Raw genomic sequence first — 16,576 nt, forward strand, 5'->3', positions numbered from 1 at the left:
CCCCCCCCCCCTTTCATTCCGTACATTCGAAATCGGAGGATTTCACACAAAAATGAGGTCCATAGCTCCGCAACTCCGGTCCGTCCACGATTATTCGCGAGATCCTACTTTTGGACCTCCTCAACTCAATAACGTTACTCTGAGATTCTTAATTTCCAATTTGCTTATCCATATACTATTATTTCTATTTAATATGCCAATTGTCCCAATTCGCTTAATTTTACAAATACTAACAATAATGTAATTTTTATTAATTACAGTAACAGTTACATTACGGTCTCTCTCGAGTAATTCTTACATTTAATAAATCGTATAGACACCTACGACCTCGACGTGTTCCAGATATACGACTTCCTTTCGCACGTACTAATCGCCAATTAATGATTCATCGTCGATCTCGATGTGAACAATAGCGTATGCAAAGTCGGAATTCAAATGATTGCGTTATTCTGATGTTGTACTGACTGGAAAGTGATACTACTGTTAATTCGCAAGTAAACGCTGTCGTGTTCGAGCAAAAGCGAGCGACTTCCAGTCGTATAGTCATACACACATACATTCATACACGCATCATTAATGCAGTCTGTATTTTATGCAAAAATTGTTATTATATTACTACACATAAAAGGGACTTGAAGTGAACTCCAAATATTGTTATATATGATATATTCATTTGTGCAATCTCAATAATAGTTGAATTTCTGTCAAATAATCTTCCTTTTCAAACCGACAAACGATACTTTGCGTCACTGAACGTATCGCAATTTCATCCTTTATTTAATTACTGTGGAATGCTTTCTGCCCGGCTATCCTCGTTTAATTAATCGAAAAGCTATTGTGTGACTGCAGGGGGGAGACGAGGAGGGTGTTTCATTGATGTTACGACAAGTAATTCTTTTTTCTACGGCTTCCTCGCTCGGCTCCGCGTCTCGTCGTATTTTCGACGAGAAAAGCGCACGCTCGCGAAATGCTTGATTATCAGGTAGTTAATAGAAGTGGAAACAAGCGGCGAAGAATGATGGCGCATGCAGAATAGTACAGTGCGCGGGTCCACAAAACATTTTCAAGCGCAAGTTGCTCGCAAGTAAATCTCGAATGTTTTCTTTCCTTTTTATGACTTAAGGTTGTTTCATCTCGCGGAAAATGAAACAACTGTGCGTGTTTGTGTGCGTGTGTCCATGTATGCATGCGTATATGTATCTCCCCACATAACGAATACATTGTAAGGACAAATAAAAATTAATGAGTTGCTTGTATGTACGTTTTTCTCATCTCTAGTATGTATGTCATATACACAGAGTGTCCCTTTGTGACTCAAAATATCATAATCAGAAAATTATCTGAAGTTAAATATAAAACCGTTACTTTTTTATAAATTTTTATTTTAAGCAGTAATTTTTTAGATAATAAATCGTAAGCACATACTTCAGCACCATTACTAGTATTCATATATAATTGTTTAACTAGGATCTGTAATTAGCTGTATTTAAACTTTTTTACATTTGAGACATTGTTGCTTAAAATAAACATTCATAAATAATTTTATTATTTACTTTTTCAATAACCTTTTTGCTATATTATTTATATTATCATGAATTTTAGGGCACTCTATATATACTCTATATATAATGTGGGGGGATTATGTGACAGAGTGATTTCAACTGTAGGAACTAAATAAGGCCTTGATGCTCTTGTAAACAAGTCAAAAGAAGAAAGGAACTTGTGAAATATTTGCATTATAATAATATCAATGATAACTACTGATAATTTAAAATAAAAAATAACTTGGTACAATTATATTTCAAGGCAATCTATTCAGCTCAGAGACCAAAATAATGTTAGAATACACATAAAATTCATCTTACGTAAGATAATTTTTTACGGCTTTACATGAGATAAAAACAAAGAACCTGTTTCTTCACTTCCGATAGCTGCAAAAGATGCCTTTTTTGGATATCTTGTTAACGTCAGTCATACCTTGTCGTGTTATAAATAAATCAATGAATTCATTTACATATGTGAGATACATACATGAAAGCGATCTACTATACATAATGAGAAAACTTCTCATCTTACATAGCCATAAGGATAAGTAATTGTTGCAGATTGTATTGCAGGTTATAAAATTATAATTACCAATTGCTATTTTTGTAAACGTTTATTTATTTAATGCCAATTGGGTGAGATAAAAATTTGTACCTTCAGTTTCCTTCGCAAATAGAAATTGAAAGTGAGATACATAAATGTGTCTACAAAAAATTTGGAATAGTATAAATTTGGAATATATATTAATAAATAAACATATTTTCATAGTAAATATTAATAAATAAATTAGTAATATATTTTATTACAATATATTTACAATTTGTTTCCTAAAAATTTAGTGACTCGAACAAATTACGAATAAAATCAGTAAATTTTTTTTTCAATACAGTGAGATTCCTGCCGTCTGGATAAGGATACTTTGACAACACGTTCTTGCAAACTTAATAATAAAATTATTACGCCACGACGATACCTATAACATAAAAAAAATTAAACAAAAAGTTGTTTGAGTTATATGTCATTTCACAATGTGACATTCCAAGCAAAAAATTATCTCATGCAAGTATGGCTTATGTAAAACATTAGAAAATTTATCGAATAATTTTAGCACAATTTACCATTGCAGATTCTTGTAATTCTCAATGTCAATAATCCTCTACTTTCAGGCAATTTTATTACAAATCGTTAAATTTTCCAATGAGTCTGCACATTCAACGATCCCCGACCAACAGATCTACACATGCAAAAGGCATCTGCGGACGTCGTTAAATAGACAAATCTTACAGAGTTTATGCGTTGAGCTTAGAAATGATCAATTCGCCCGCAAATTTCGCGTTTGGTGCTCGCGTGCGAGGGATTTATTTTACTTCGGCCGCGAAATTGGGATACGTCCATTTCGTCATTGTGTGCGTCCTTGAAATAAAGGCTAGATAGAAGCGCTTTTATCAATAATGGCCGTATATGCATGGATCGCGAGCGGGCGAACTCTTCAAAACTTCCATGTCTTATCGCATGAAGTATGTAAGCGTTGCATAAAATTATACAGGATAACGAAGGCGGCCTGGCCTGGCCTGGCCATCGATGCGACGAAGATACGCTTTTGCGTTTCGGCCTTAAACCGCAAAATACGAGCGTAACCTCGTGAATAATTATGACTCGTATAATCCGGAATCGCGTTCTCGGTGCGCGGCGAACGAAATAACCAAAATAGTCGGGCACAAAAGATCTAGTCATTATTAAAATATTCTATTGTAATTCTAAACGTATTGTAATTTAAGCGCTATACTGTATTTCTCCTGTTTCCCTCCAACGAACTTTGTTTCTTCAAAGACCAGAAGTAGCTAGACATCTCTTAATTCTCAGGCACAGCTAATTTTATTTTAAATAAATTATTTCGTTATATATATATACACGTATATTGATAGAAAGTATCTAAATGGTCTATCGCGACTGGTTTAACGATCACACGACGATTGGTGTCAGATCTAAAAATAACGAATGTACGTAATATATGTATCGAGAAAGGTAATATACAACGATATACACTTATTGCTGATCGGCCATACTCAAGATTAGACGGTCTTTGTGTCTGCGATAGGTAGTGTCAACAAGACGACACGCGTGACGACTTCAACCGTTATCGTTAACCGCGAAATTTCCTGCTAAAGGTTAAAACGCATTTGTAAGTCCTGATGTGCGCAAATTAATATCCAACTGTATTATTCCTCCACTTGAGAATTCATTATTAATACATATTTCGCGTTCCGTTGTGCGTTTACGTACCATTCTATCAAACACTCGAAGATTGTTTTTAACTACGCGATACGTCGAGAGCGATTCTCTTTTTGGCTGCTATTTCTTCGAATTTCACTGGGTACGTGCGCGCGGATCCGCGCGGGCGGGCTCAAAAGCGCGGCAAAATAAGCGGTCATCGATTCGGCATTCGCCTTAAATACACACAGCCGCCACTGTGCAACGTAACATATGCGCCGCGACGTGTGCTAAAACGCGGAAGACAAATAGCGGCATGCGGGGAATAGTGCGCCCATAAACAAAGTGCGCAAATTGCAACGCAACGCAACGCAACGCGACGCGACGCGACGTGACAGCGACGGAGAGAGAGAGCGAGGACCCCAACGCGACGTCGCCGGTCCCGATACGATTGCCTTCTATTATTTCTTATCTCTATCAGGGAGACTCATGAGCGGGCGATATCACGGCCGCGAACTCGAGAGATCAATGCGGCCGTCAAGAATCTCCGCTTCGCGACCGGGAGAAAAAAAGAAACAAGGACATGCAATAAAAGAAGTCGCTGGCAACTCGATAATAATGAAAAGAGATAGAAAAACAGCGATTCTTATCTTTAGAATTCTATTTGATTTCGTTTAACGAAGTTATTCGATTGAGAATTTTGATTTAAATTAGAATCGTGTTCCATAAACACGTTCTTCTATAAAAAAAAAAAAATTGAAGTCAAATATTGAAATTTATTTCACATTCATACTTCTTAGACATTGTTTTGTTCACAAGTACTCGAACTATGTGGCATCTTGGCAAGAAAAGTGACATAAATTAAAACTATATTAGACAGGATAAAAATTGCATATTTTTAAATTAATTATTTGTGGCTATACATTATTAGATATCAAAGAGAAATGATAATTCAATCCTTTCAGTTAAATAACATTCTCTGTTAGCTTTAACTTCCATGTATGTTAAAATCTAAATCAATTCATTTCTGTAATTTATTCAAAGTAATTCAAAATAAACAAACGCTCCATATTAACGTATGCACTTACAATTAGTATAAATAATAACGAATATTTTATTCTAATTTAACCATATTTCTGAGTTATTATAAATTGTTTGTAAAGTCCATTTAGTTAAATTAACTATATGTAAAAGCAGTAGCGACCTAAAAACATGATTAAAAATACCTCAAATATGAGTATAATTTGACATTACGAATTTAACAGCATATTAAACGTAAGTTAACTAGAGCTAATGTAGAGTTAACCAGAGCAATTGTTTGTTTCAAGTTTAGACGTAATGTAAATATTAATTTTGTTTCAAATTTAGAGGTAACATAGATATGAATTTTTTTATGTTAGAATTAGATGTCTATAAAAACTGCTTCTATTGTAATTGTCATTTTTCTATTTAACTTTCATTTCTTTTTATTTTCGATTTAAATTCAACTTGAATTCAATTTTCCTGACTGAAAGTCGATTTATTAAATATTTACTGTTAGAATACAAAAAATTCGTATAATACAAAATCCATAAAATTTCGACTTGTGTCTCGTTTCTTGCGGAAGTACGGTATTATTTTTCTTATTACGTTATTACAGTAAGTGCAAACAATATTCGTACAGAGGAAATATCTTTTAAGTAAACCTTATTTTTAGAAAAGCAAACATAGCATTATAAAACAAAAAATAAAATAGATTATATATTTTTCAAAATTAATTTACGTAAAAAGAGGTGTAATAATCAAAAAATACATATATTATCATCTTATAATAATAAGCAAGAATGAAAAATGATATATTATTTGTACGCACAAAAAGTTACAGTCTAGAATTTAGCTTCTAAAGTATTCTAAACCGACGGTTCTTTTCGCAAAATTTATATTAGGCCAGATTGGCATTGTTAATAAATTACTAATTAATGTTCGTATTCTACAAATAAGTCTTTTAAACAAAAACCTTCCATATTTGAATTCCTTTTTGCATTCACTGTGTACGTTCAATAATTACAGAGCGACCGCTTTTCCTTTCCGAAATCTGCGCTTATTGCCCGAGTTTGTCACCGATTCTAGCACACGTTCAGTTTTCGACAGACTCCATTACATGCGCCAGAGCACGATGCAACACGTCAATCCGCGTGCGCGGCCGAACGTCGCGCGCGTCCTGGAACTTCTGTTTACGTGTCCATCTGCCGCGATCATCCTCGTCGTATGATTTTCACAAAATCCCGTTCGAGCGATATCTCCTATACGCCACGCCAATCCTACTGGTAGGTTACTTGATCGAAATCGGAGATCCGATACGGTTTCAAGGAAAAAATGCATCGATATTTAATTGCGTCGATCAGAAAGTGCATCGCCCCTTTTCAGATATTCGAGCAGCTCCGTTTCTTGTTACAGGATTTCGTTGCGGAATTTCAGACACAATGAAACTATGCAGACTATCCGGCGTGAAAAGTTAGGATATCGGGAGAATAGCGCACGGATGAAACAGTTGTCTTTGAGTGGAAATACCTCGGACAAATTTAAGATTTCACTATTGTATAATATTTTTTAATGGAAATCGATTCACGGATCACTGCTACGTTAAAACTTTCGATTTCATTTAAATACATATATTATTTAGATTTCTATTTCATACATATTGCGTATTCGGTATAATAATAACAATGAAAAAATTGTTATTTTTTTAGTTAATTGTAAGGAAAACAATAAAAACATAAGAAAAAAAAGAATATATTAAAAAAAAACATATTTTTATTCATCTACAATCAATTATTCCAGCAAAATTGCATTTTAAGGTTAATATTTCAAAATTTTTATGATTCAAAATATTCAAATATATTTTCTAGAAAATTATGTTTTCTAAACTGTGTCGTTGTTATAAACAAATAAACGACATACACCTCATTGTGATATCATATATAAATACTGATATTTTAGATATTCCTCGCAACTTTTATTTATATGATATCAGTTACATGAAACCGATTCACACCAAGAATTGCAATCACAAATTATTAGTAACATAAAAATAAATTACATAAAGAATCATAATTGTAAAAACAACATTATATCATTTTTAATTTGCACATTTACAAAGCAGACTCATACACGCATATTGTATGTTACATTACATGCTCACGCATCCTGTTTGCGAGATAGTAAATAAGACATAAAACTAAAAAATTCTACTAATTGATCCATCAAATTAATTAAAATCGGTAATCAACGAAAAAAGAATCGCTCTTGAACGAATATTTATAGTCGTGAGATAACAGACATAAAGGACTTTGTTGAAGTATCACGTATGCTAACAATAATTTTGTTGGATCATTAAAATATGTGTAATTACATAGGAAATTTAAGCATGATGAGCAACGCTTCAAAAAGTTTCGGAATTTTAGCAATCAGGTTGAGTGTTACATAATTATTTTAATAATCCAACGAAATTATTTTCAGATCTGTATACTGTTAAATTCGTAATGTTTAATTATACTCAATTTTAGTTATTTATAATCATTTGTATAGATTCTACTCAATGTATCGTTAATTCAATTGAAACAATAAACAATTTAACTGAAAAAATGTATTAAATTTAAATTAAATTTACTATTAAGTGCAAACATTAACATGGACGTTGATTATACTTTGAAATAGATTGATTTATATTTTGACATACACAAAAGTTAACAATCATAAAATGTTATTCAACTGAAGAAATTGGTTTACCATTGTTTCTTTAATATTTATAAACAGTTATACATCCAGCTAAATTTTTAAATACCTATACAAAACCGTCATTTTCGTATTCAAAACAAAGTGTATTTACAGTCCACTCGCACGACCTCCTTCGCGTTGCATCGCACAGCGTTGATATGCCGTTACGGCTTCTTGCTCTCGCGAAAAATCGCATCGCCCGTCACGAGGAAGCGCGCCGACAAGGTGCCTAGGCAAGTTTATCTTAGAAAGTACTCTAACATATCTATAGAATCCGTTGGTTAATAATAAACCACGATAAAAACATTGTGGAATAACGAATATCTTTCGAGATATTCCTGAGAAAATTGGCACCTATCCCGATTCGTCTACAATAGTCAGCAGGCAGTGATTTGTACGCGAGAAAATTGAGAAATTTTCAAACACAATTTCACGTTGGAAGCACTCAGAGTAATACTCAAGATATTTCGATCAGAATCGGGTATACGGCGCGGCAGGGGGCGAGTAAGGCGAGAGAAGATAGTAAGAAATGGTGAGAAATGTGTCACTTTTATGTGAACAGCTGGGACAGTCGAGGCGCGCTAATACGGCGCGCCGTAATGAAATACAATACATCGCTGATATATTGTATTTGTTCAATTTTCTGAAAAGACGAGATTGCAAGGTCTTGGTACCGCGAAATCTCAGGTCACACCGACGTGTCGACGGCCGAGAGAGGATCGTTCGTGACACGGGCGACACGCGCCGATGCGCCCGCGTTCGCGCGCGCGCGCGCATCCTCCTCCTCCTCTTCGTGGAATCGCGAGCGCGTGTTGCTAGGAAATTAGGCTGCGAATTGCGAACGATTGCATTTCGGCGTTCGGATACGACCGACGTGATTATCAGACGCGAACGATAAACCACGGGTTTGTAAGCACTACGCGTGAGGAAAGCAGCGGAAAAAAGCGAAAGACAAACGCAGCGCAACGCGAGTGAGATTTCTGCGATTTCTGCTTCAATGCCGGAGTGACCTATGTCCATTTCTACGGATGCAGATTAGCTTTAATCCCAGTTTAATTTACTCTCTCTTTTTCTATAATGGTCAAAACTAGAAAAGGATACGAAGTAAGTTAAACCGAGATTAAAGTTAATCTACACTGATAGAAATGGACACTAATCAGACCTAAAATTGAAGACAAATTTTCAAAATATATTGCGAAATATTGAATATAAGAAGAACGGTTTCGCTGAGGTATCTAAAAATTCATCTAGAGAGATACAGAGCTGAAAATATAATTTTGTTGAACCATCATAATAATTATGTAGGACACTCAAACTGGTTGCTACGCTTACAGAAAAAGACACAATGGTAGAAGTTACAAAAGTGATAATTATACAAGTGTTATATGTAGAATTAATGTACATTGTTGAATAAACTATTTTATAATTATTGCAATTATAAAATAGTTTATTCAACTATGTATGTACATTCATAAACCTTGTGTTATTACCTTTATATAGCTGTTAGCACTAAAAGTATATCTTTTTCATTATATACATATATAATAACAAATTTAAGCATTCTCTACATAATTATTTTGTGTTATTTTAATACAGTTAATAATACAATTATTTTTATAGTCCAACAAAATTATTTTCAGATCTACATATTAATTATATTACTACGTTTTTTTTTTCTATGAGAATGTCAAAACAATATCACTTATTACACTTTTTTTTACAAAATTATTTTCAGGTCTGCAGCAACCTAAATTTTTAGATACTCCAGCAAGCTCGTTCTTTTCAGATAGAATTTAAAAAGCGGACTTTCTGATTCAACGGTATTTTAATTCGAGAGTTAAGAGATTAGTTACGAGATTTAGTATCAGCGAGAGATAGCGTGTTTAAGAGGTGAACAAGTGGCGAAAAGTAATGATCTCCCCTCGATAGATATTTTTACTCAGAGGAAATTCTCTTTGAAAATTCTCTCACAAGGAATAATGTTGCGTATGTCCACTTTCTGCCAATTCTAGAGCGCCCTGTATGGATCTGTTCCTTTTAGCTACGCTCTGTACAATTTCCTGCAAATTTGATCCTTTCCTCTTTCTCTCACAAAGTCTGAACACGTACAGGTTTTTGTTTTGTGTACAAAAAGCACGGCGGAGTAAAGTTAAAAAGAGTCATATCAAGCGTGAAGGGAACCAATGTTGACGAAGAAAGCAGCGCTACGTGAGAGAAAAGAAGACACAACGGGGGACAAAGAAATACGATAAATCAATTCGTGGAAAGAACATTACAGATTACCATCGATTAAAGTGGATTTAATCGAAAATCTAATCTCATAGTCTAACGAGTATATACGCGAATACGCAATCTCAACATTTCAAGGACCAAAATGTAAATCCTCCACGCCAATCATTTTCATATTTTAATTATTTATACGCTCTTACACGCGCGTTGGAGTTTGTAAGGTTCGACATGTGGACGCTGCGGCAAGGCCCCGTGTGCATGCCAATAACTTTCCGCAATTTACAACTCATGAATGAAGTAATAAAAATAGCAGAGTCTCTCGCAGAAACGGATTACATTTGCTGCCGCAATAACACGGCGCGAGAAGCGTCGCGACGCGCATCTTTAGTCGAAGGCTGGCAAATAGAGGCGAAACAATAAAGGAGGATTTGTCAGAAGCGCGGCTTCGGCAAAAAAATGCGTCTATTGTGTATTAGCGCGTATATTCTTTTTATTTATAACAGTTACGATATGGAGTGGTGAACGTGTTAATCATACATACACACACATACAGACGTTATTTCACAGTTATTATTATTATTATTCTTTTAAAGAGACATGAATATTTAGTTAAAACATATAAATTATTTTACTAAATTACTGATACTTTTTACTACTGAAAAATTAATTTGATACATCGGCGGAACGTCTCGCAATTATAACAGATAATAGTGATAAATTATGCGTACAATATCCGTGCTATTTAAATGTCCAATCTAATAAAAACCCAAACAACGCGTTATTAACATGTTCAAATTATCTAATCCAAACAGCAAGATAGGAAAGCAAATAAAAAAAACATGATTTATTATACTATTCCTGTTATTAACACATCAGGCGCAATATTGAATCGTAAGAGAGCGCCGCGTAATTTCAGATATATGAAAAATGTTAAGGATGTATTTACACGTATTTTTTAATAAAATGGAAAAATTATTAGAAAGTTACAATTTTTTAAATAATTTGAAAGTAATACAAAGAGTCTGGCAGTGATTTAGAACTTGAATAAAAATAAACAATAAGAATACATATTTAAAAAAATACAGATATAGATTAGAAATTTTTTTATTTAAATTATAAAATTGTGTATTGTTAAAAATAAATATTGACCTTATTGAAATGTGTTTCATACACTCTAAAAAAATATCGTAAACACCGTATGGTGTCTGTATATTTCTCATTGTTAGTTGGTGATTGGTATTAATATTAACACCAATACGACGTATATTTAACACACCATGGGTTTTAAATTTACACCCCATATGATAGTGTTGATATAAACGTTAAGGATCATAAATTTATACTAAGTTACTATTAACATCAACATGGTAAGAATTATATAAACACTGCATGATATTAAATCCATACCAATACTCTTTTAAGTATATATATACGTATATAATATATATTTTTTTAATAAGGAAAATATGAATTTCCAATTTTACTCCCTTTCTGTAGAGAGACTATACGCTTGATACGTCTCTCTCTTAAAGCAAACTGAATAAAAATAAATATCTCCCACAGACACACAAGCGCACACAGCCATGAATTACTTAGATGCTGTTGAAAACAGCGAGATGTAATGCTACGGAAACGCGGTTCATTCACAGCTTTTCTTGCTTATCGCGCTCGCAGACACACGTTCTCGTCAAAAGCACGGCCACGCGCGTGCCCGCCCGCTTGTTTACGCGTTCACGTCTCCGCGCCTATACCATCGACGACGGCGACGACGATGACGACGTCGTTGCGACGCCGAGAGAAAGAGAGAGAGAGAGAGCGATGTCCGAAGAACGCGCGCGCAAAGTAACGTTGCGGAGTACCGTCTACCCAACGAGATTCGCAGCGTCGCGAGCAACAACGAGCTCATTGACATTCTGTTGGCGCGCTTGAACAACGTCGTTGTCGTCATCTTCAACGTCAGGGTTCACCTCCGTGCGCCAGAGAGCGCGAAGAGATTTTTGCGCGTCGTCGTCGTCGTCGTCGCTGCTCGGACGCCGCCGGAGCGAAGAACAAAGAGGACAGTAGCCAGGGCGCGGGGGAGGGGGAGGCGTGCATTTAACAACGAGAACGCACCGCCTGGCGACGTAGCCACCGCTGGCGACCGCGAGAGAGAGGGAACGATAGGCGGAGTGCGAAAAAGAGAAGTGAAGAAAGACAGAAAGAAAGAAAGAAAGAAAGAAAGAAAGAAAGAAAGAAAGGAAGGAAGGACGGAAGGAAAGAGGAAAGACAGGACAAAGAACGGAGCTCTGGATGGCTGGCTGGCTGGTTGACTAAAGCTAGGCCAGCTAGCTGAGCTCGCTTATTGCACGATTGTGCCTAGGTTGGTCGATGAGAATTATATACGTCGCACGCATGAAAAAGGCTCGCAGAATGACAGCGTGTTGCCAACCAGCCAGCCAGCCATCCCAGCCATAATAACGAGAGAATGCCCTGGCGCATGACGCCTTCACTGTCGTCGTCCTTGTCGTAGGTCACAATCGTCGTCTTGGTCACGATCGGGACGCAAAACGGTGGCGACGAGGATGCCCGTGGTGGCCGCCACGCTTCGCGGAGGCCAGGGGAACGAATCAGCTGTTCGCCACGGCAATGACAACATTGAACACGCACGACCCCCCCGGACTTGGTGTGTGGCAGCACTTCGACGCGCGTTTCCGCGGCCGCGTTATATCGGGTCCCCGCGTTGGCCCGACGTTACGTCCGCGCGGTTGACTTACCTCGAGCCTGGTGCGCCCGGAGTGTATCATCCTTTTGCGTCGCGTTATTTTGCAAAACTTCCGGGAGTATACCCCGCACGGTGCAGTCGCGAAAAAAAAAAACCGTCGCGCGGCTGAGCGAGTCGCTACGTTTCGCGAGAGAAATGGCCGAGTCTACTGAACGCTCTCGACGTGCAATCGCGTAGGGGGACGGAGGGGTACTGCCACTTGGACGGTGCGCCGCCGCTTTCCGTCGGCGCCGCGGCGCGCCGCACCGCTGATTCGCCGTAAGCGGCCGACTTGACGACAGCGCGGCCAACCAGCGCGCTCGCAGCCATTGTTTACACGCTTCCCATTGGATCGTTATTTTTGAGGGAGTAGGACGACGACGACAGCCGCGACAGCGACGACGGCGACGTGCACTTTGTGTGCAACGACGTGAGAGAGGCGCGATTCGCGCTTCGAAAACAAAGGGAGATAGTAGAGTGTGCGCGCGCGCGCGCGCACGAATGCGCGTTCGACACACATGCGATCTTGGTGTGGTTGAGCGATTACAGGCAGCACCGTTACCGACGTAGGATTTCAAGCGGTTACCAAGCGGCAACTCGTCCCAAATATAAAGCACGCGCATGGAGTTAAGATCGGCGCGTGTTGCTAGGTACGCTTTGATTCGTACTTCGGGTAGAGAGAACGCGGTCGGGAAATAGCCCCGTTGACCTGGATTCAATTATGACTCGACCGAAATATTTAATTTACGGATGGAGGGGTCGGGAGGCGACATGTGAGAAGTCTCAATGATCTGATATGAGCGGGCGTTGCGATAATGCAGCTGATTACTTGTCTAGGCGCCTACGGACACTTTCTTCGCGTAATAAACGCGAATCACAGCTGAACGGAACGAAAGTTAAATAGAGTTGTGACTGTGTCTCAAATATATTTTATGATTACGTTTACGTGGAATATTTACGTATTGATTGCGTTAAATTTACACGAATCTTTATCATGTATAAATATGATACAAGCAATGGAAAATGTGTTTATAAATTGAATTACATACGTACACAATGCAAGAAGTATAGATTTTATAATTATCAATATATATCTTTAATGTTGATAAATAAAAATATATAAACAAAAGATAGAAACTTTATCATACAGTTCAGTACAACCATAAAAAATATATAACAAATAATTCATAGATCGCGTAGATATAGATTATACGTAAAACGTAGTTTGCACACAATTTACATTATATATACACTATACGTGTATAGATGTTATTATATTTTACGTGTAAAATACAACTCTGAAATTAAAGTAATCAAAATGACAGAAAAATATAAGATTTGCAATGTTTCGTATTATAAAGAATGATATCACTATGACACAATAATGGAGGGATTGCGTAATGTAGTAGGATGATGATTAATTGGATAAGCATTAACCATTGTAAGCTCTTAAGAAATGTCTAAAAATACGTTGTTTTTAGTAGATTAATAAAATATAGTTAATGCTTTATACAGTTAGTAAAAATAATTGTATAAATAAAATATGTAATTATATTTATTTAATTCTTTAAAGTCTAAGATACAAAGCAATTCATATTATAATAAGTAATTATATCGAATCTGAAGAGAGAGAGAGAGAGAGAGAGAAAAGTATTTTGTTTGTAAATAATTTTCATCTATAATCATATGTGAAAAATTAAGTAATTAAGTGAAAAAAAAAATGTTTTCTTTATCGTCAATTATACATCTTATTGTACGATTATACTAAATTGCACCGAATTGTAAACAAAGCGGCAATATTATTGAAAAGCTTTGATATCGACCTTTTCAGTTATAAAATTCAATAGCAGGTCAATGTGACATTATCAAAGCATTAGATTAAAGGTGATAAAAAAGAAACATACTTATTACAAAGTAATCTAGTAGACAAGCCCGTTAATTTCGAAGATTGTTATAATTATTTTGAATTAATGATTTAACATAAAATTAAATGTATTACTTTTTACTATATATTCATTAAACGCACATAATTATAAGTTATATATATCAATAATTGTCGTTGTGACGTAAATGATGAAAATTTATCGCAAATAGAAAGTCAATAAAAGTAACAGATGTATTTGTAAAGGAAAAAGATTGCATACATGCAAGCTAACAGATTGGATACGCAATCTTTATTTATATTTTTTTGCAAGGTTGATTGTGATTCACGAGTGACTGTTTTTAACGCGTAAACTACAATCTTGTACTCCAAGAAAGATTTATAGCTCCACTTTGTATCCTATCGCCTCGTAATAATCTTAATATGTAATAAAAATTTATGACATGATCTATTGTGATAATTTAGAGCGCGTCTTGATCTTTTAATCGGTGAACTTTGTGCCCTCACAAGAATTCAGACATAGTCCGCGTAACCTTGTCGTTATCGGTAACGTGACGTCACTCGATATTTATTTCAATTGTCGGTATTGATAAAGCGAAATCGGAAAATATCAAATTTAATTAGACAACTTTCAAACGTATATGTATATCGCATTCGCTTTGCTCTTACAAAACAGAAGGCGTTATAATATTACTTTCACCATTTATTATTTTTTCGAGGTTATTTTTATTTATTCAGTTTTTAATTTTATATTTTTTTATCTTTAATATTGATTTATTATTCACTTTCGATTTCTACATTATTTAACTATTATTTTCATTTTACGGACTTCTTTCCACACTTATATTTGTTTTTATACCGTTTTTCACGATGTTTTGTAAATTGTTTTGTAAACTTTTGTACTTAGTTTAATTTTAGTTTTCTGTTCTCTGTTTCAGCTGATAAGTAAAAATGCTGCCTTCTAATTGGTAGACGTATTTTATAGAATTATAGAATTTTCATGTTATTTTTTTAAGCCGCGTTATTGTAGCCCATACTTTCAAACTAAAAAATATAAGTACGAATTTAACACCAATGTTAATGCTCATCATGTTGATATTAATAACGCTAACATAGTGTAGATTAAAAACCCATAGCGTTCAATCTATATTGATGTTTATACTAAACTAACACAGTGAAGATTACATTAACACTGCATGGTGTTAAATCTACATCCATATTTTTTACAATTATCATAGCCCATACATTCTAAAAAGTATAGGTATAGATTTGACACCATGCGGTGTAAATATAATTCTCACTATGCTGATATTAATACTATCAACACCAACATAGTACAGTTTAAAAACCCATATCGTTAAATCCATATTGATGTTTATATATAACACAGTGAAAATTACATTAACACTGCATGGTGTTAAATCCATCCATATTTTTTTACGATGTAGATTATTCAATTTACCAACCAACTGTGACCAATACTCGTACATATTTAAGGATCCAGGATTGATCTAATCATATGCAATAGAAAGCGTTGAGGCTATTTTTTAATACTAGTAAGATTATTAGAAGATGGTTCGAAATTAAAATAAAATGTTTAAATGTATGTGACTTTGTCGATTACTTTATCAATTAATTTATTTCATCGAGATCCATACCTGATCCACTTTTTCATCGGTCCTACTTAATTATTATTATTTTTTAATTTGAAAGTCCCATTAGACTTACATTTTTTTAATTAATCTGATATTCAAAAGCATACAGAAGTCGTGATCAAATTTGAAAAAGGTACACATACATATTGCACTCTTATTTGCTCTTCTTCTTTCGGTTATTATAAAAGTTTATTTTATTATTTATCCATAAATTGGGAAATAAAATATTTTATCAAGTATACACACAAAGAGATATAATTGCTGTTCTAGATAAAACTACAGTTTTATTGCAGATTATTATATTTAAGTGTCATATGTATTTTATTGGTTGCTTTCTCCCTCTCTCGTTCCGTTGTAAAAAGACTCGTACGGTTATTTATAAAACATATTTTAATGAAAATTTTTTCAAGACATAATGGTTTCCACTGCAACCTCAGAAGTGCGAATATATATTGTATACGAGATATATTCATATGATACGTATAGATAATCGATGATTTATCATTAAATATTCATTTCTCAAAAAATTCACCTAAATCGCTCGCTTTGTAATTTTAT

At 35.1% G+C, this 16,576-nt stretch overlaps 1 protein-coding gene across 2 annotated transcripts in view; it reads right to left on the minus strand.

The window, feature by feature from the left end:
* Window positions 1-12,713, minus strand: part of LOC108772883 (F-box/LRR-repeat protein 20) — a 20,136-nt gene extending 7,423 nt beyond the window's left edge. Inside the window, exon 1 of one of the 2 annotated variants that reach the window (XM_018538527.1) lies at window positions 12,495-12,713. In XM_018538527.1, the coding sequence (XP_018394029.1) occupies window positions 12,495-12,524 (30 nt within the window). In that variant the 5' untranslated portion in view covers window positions 12,525-12,713. The remainder of the gene's footprint in view (window positions 1-12,494) is intronic. The other variant, XM_018538528.1, reaches the window with a different exon arrangement.
* Window positions 12,714-16,576: the final 3,863 nt, after the last annotated feature.

This window comes from Cyphomyrmex costatus, unplaced genomic scaffold (assembly GCF_001594065.2).
Source record: "Cyphomyrmex costatus isolate MS0001 unplaced genomic scaffold, Ccosl1.0 scaffold193, whole genome shotgun sequence".
Classification (NCBI taxonomy): domain Eukaryota; kingdom Metazoa; phylum Arthropoda; class Insecta; order Hymenoptera; family Formicidae; genus Cyphomyrmex; species Cyphomyrmex costatus.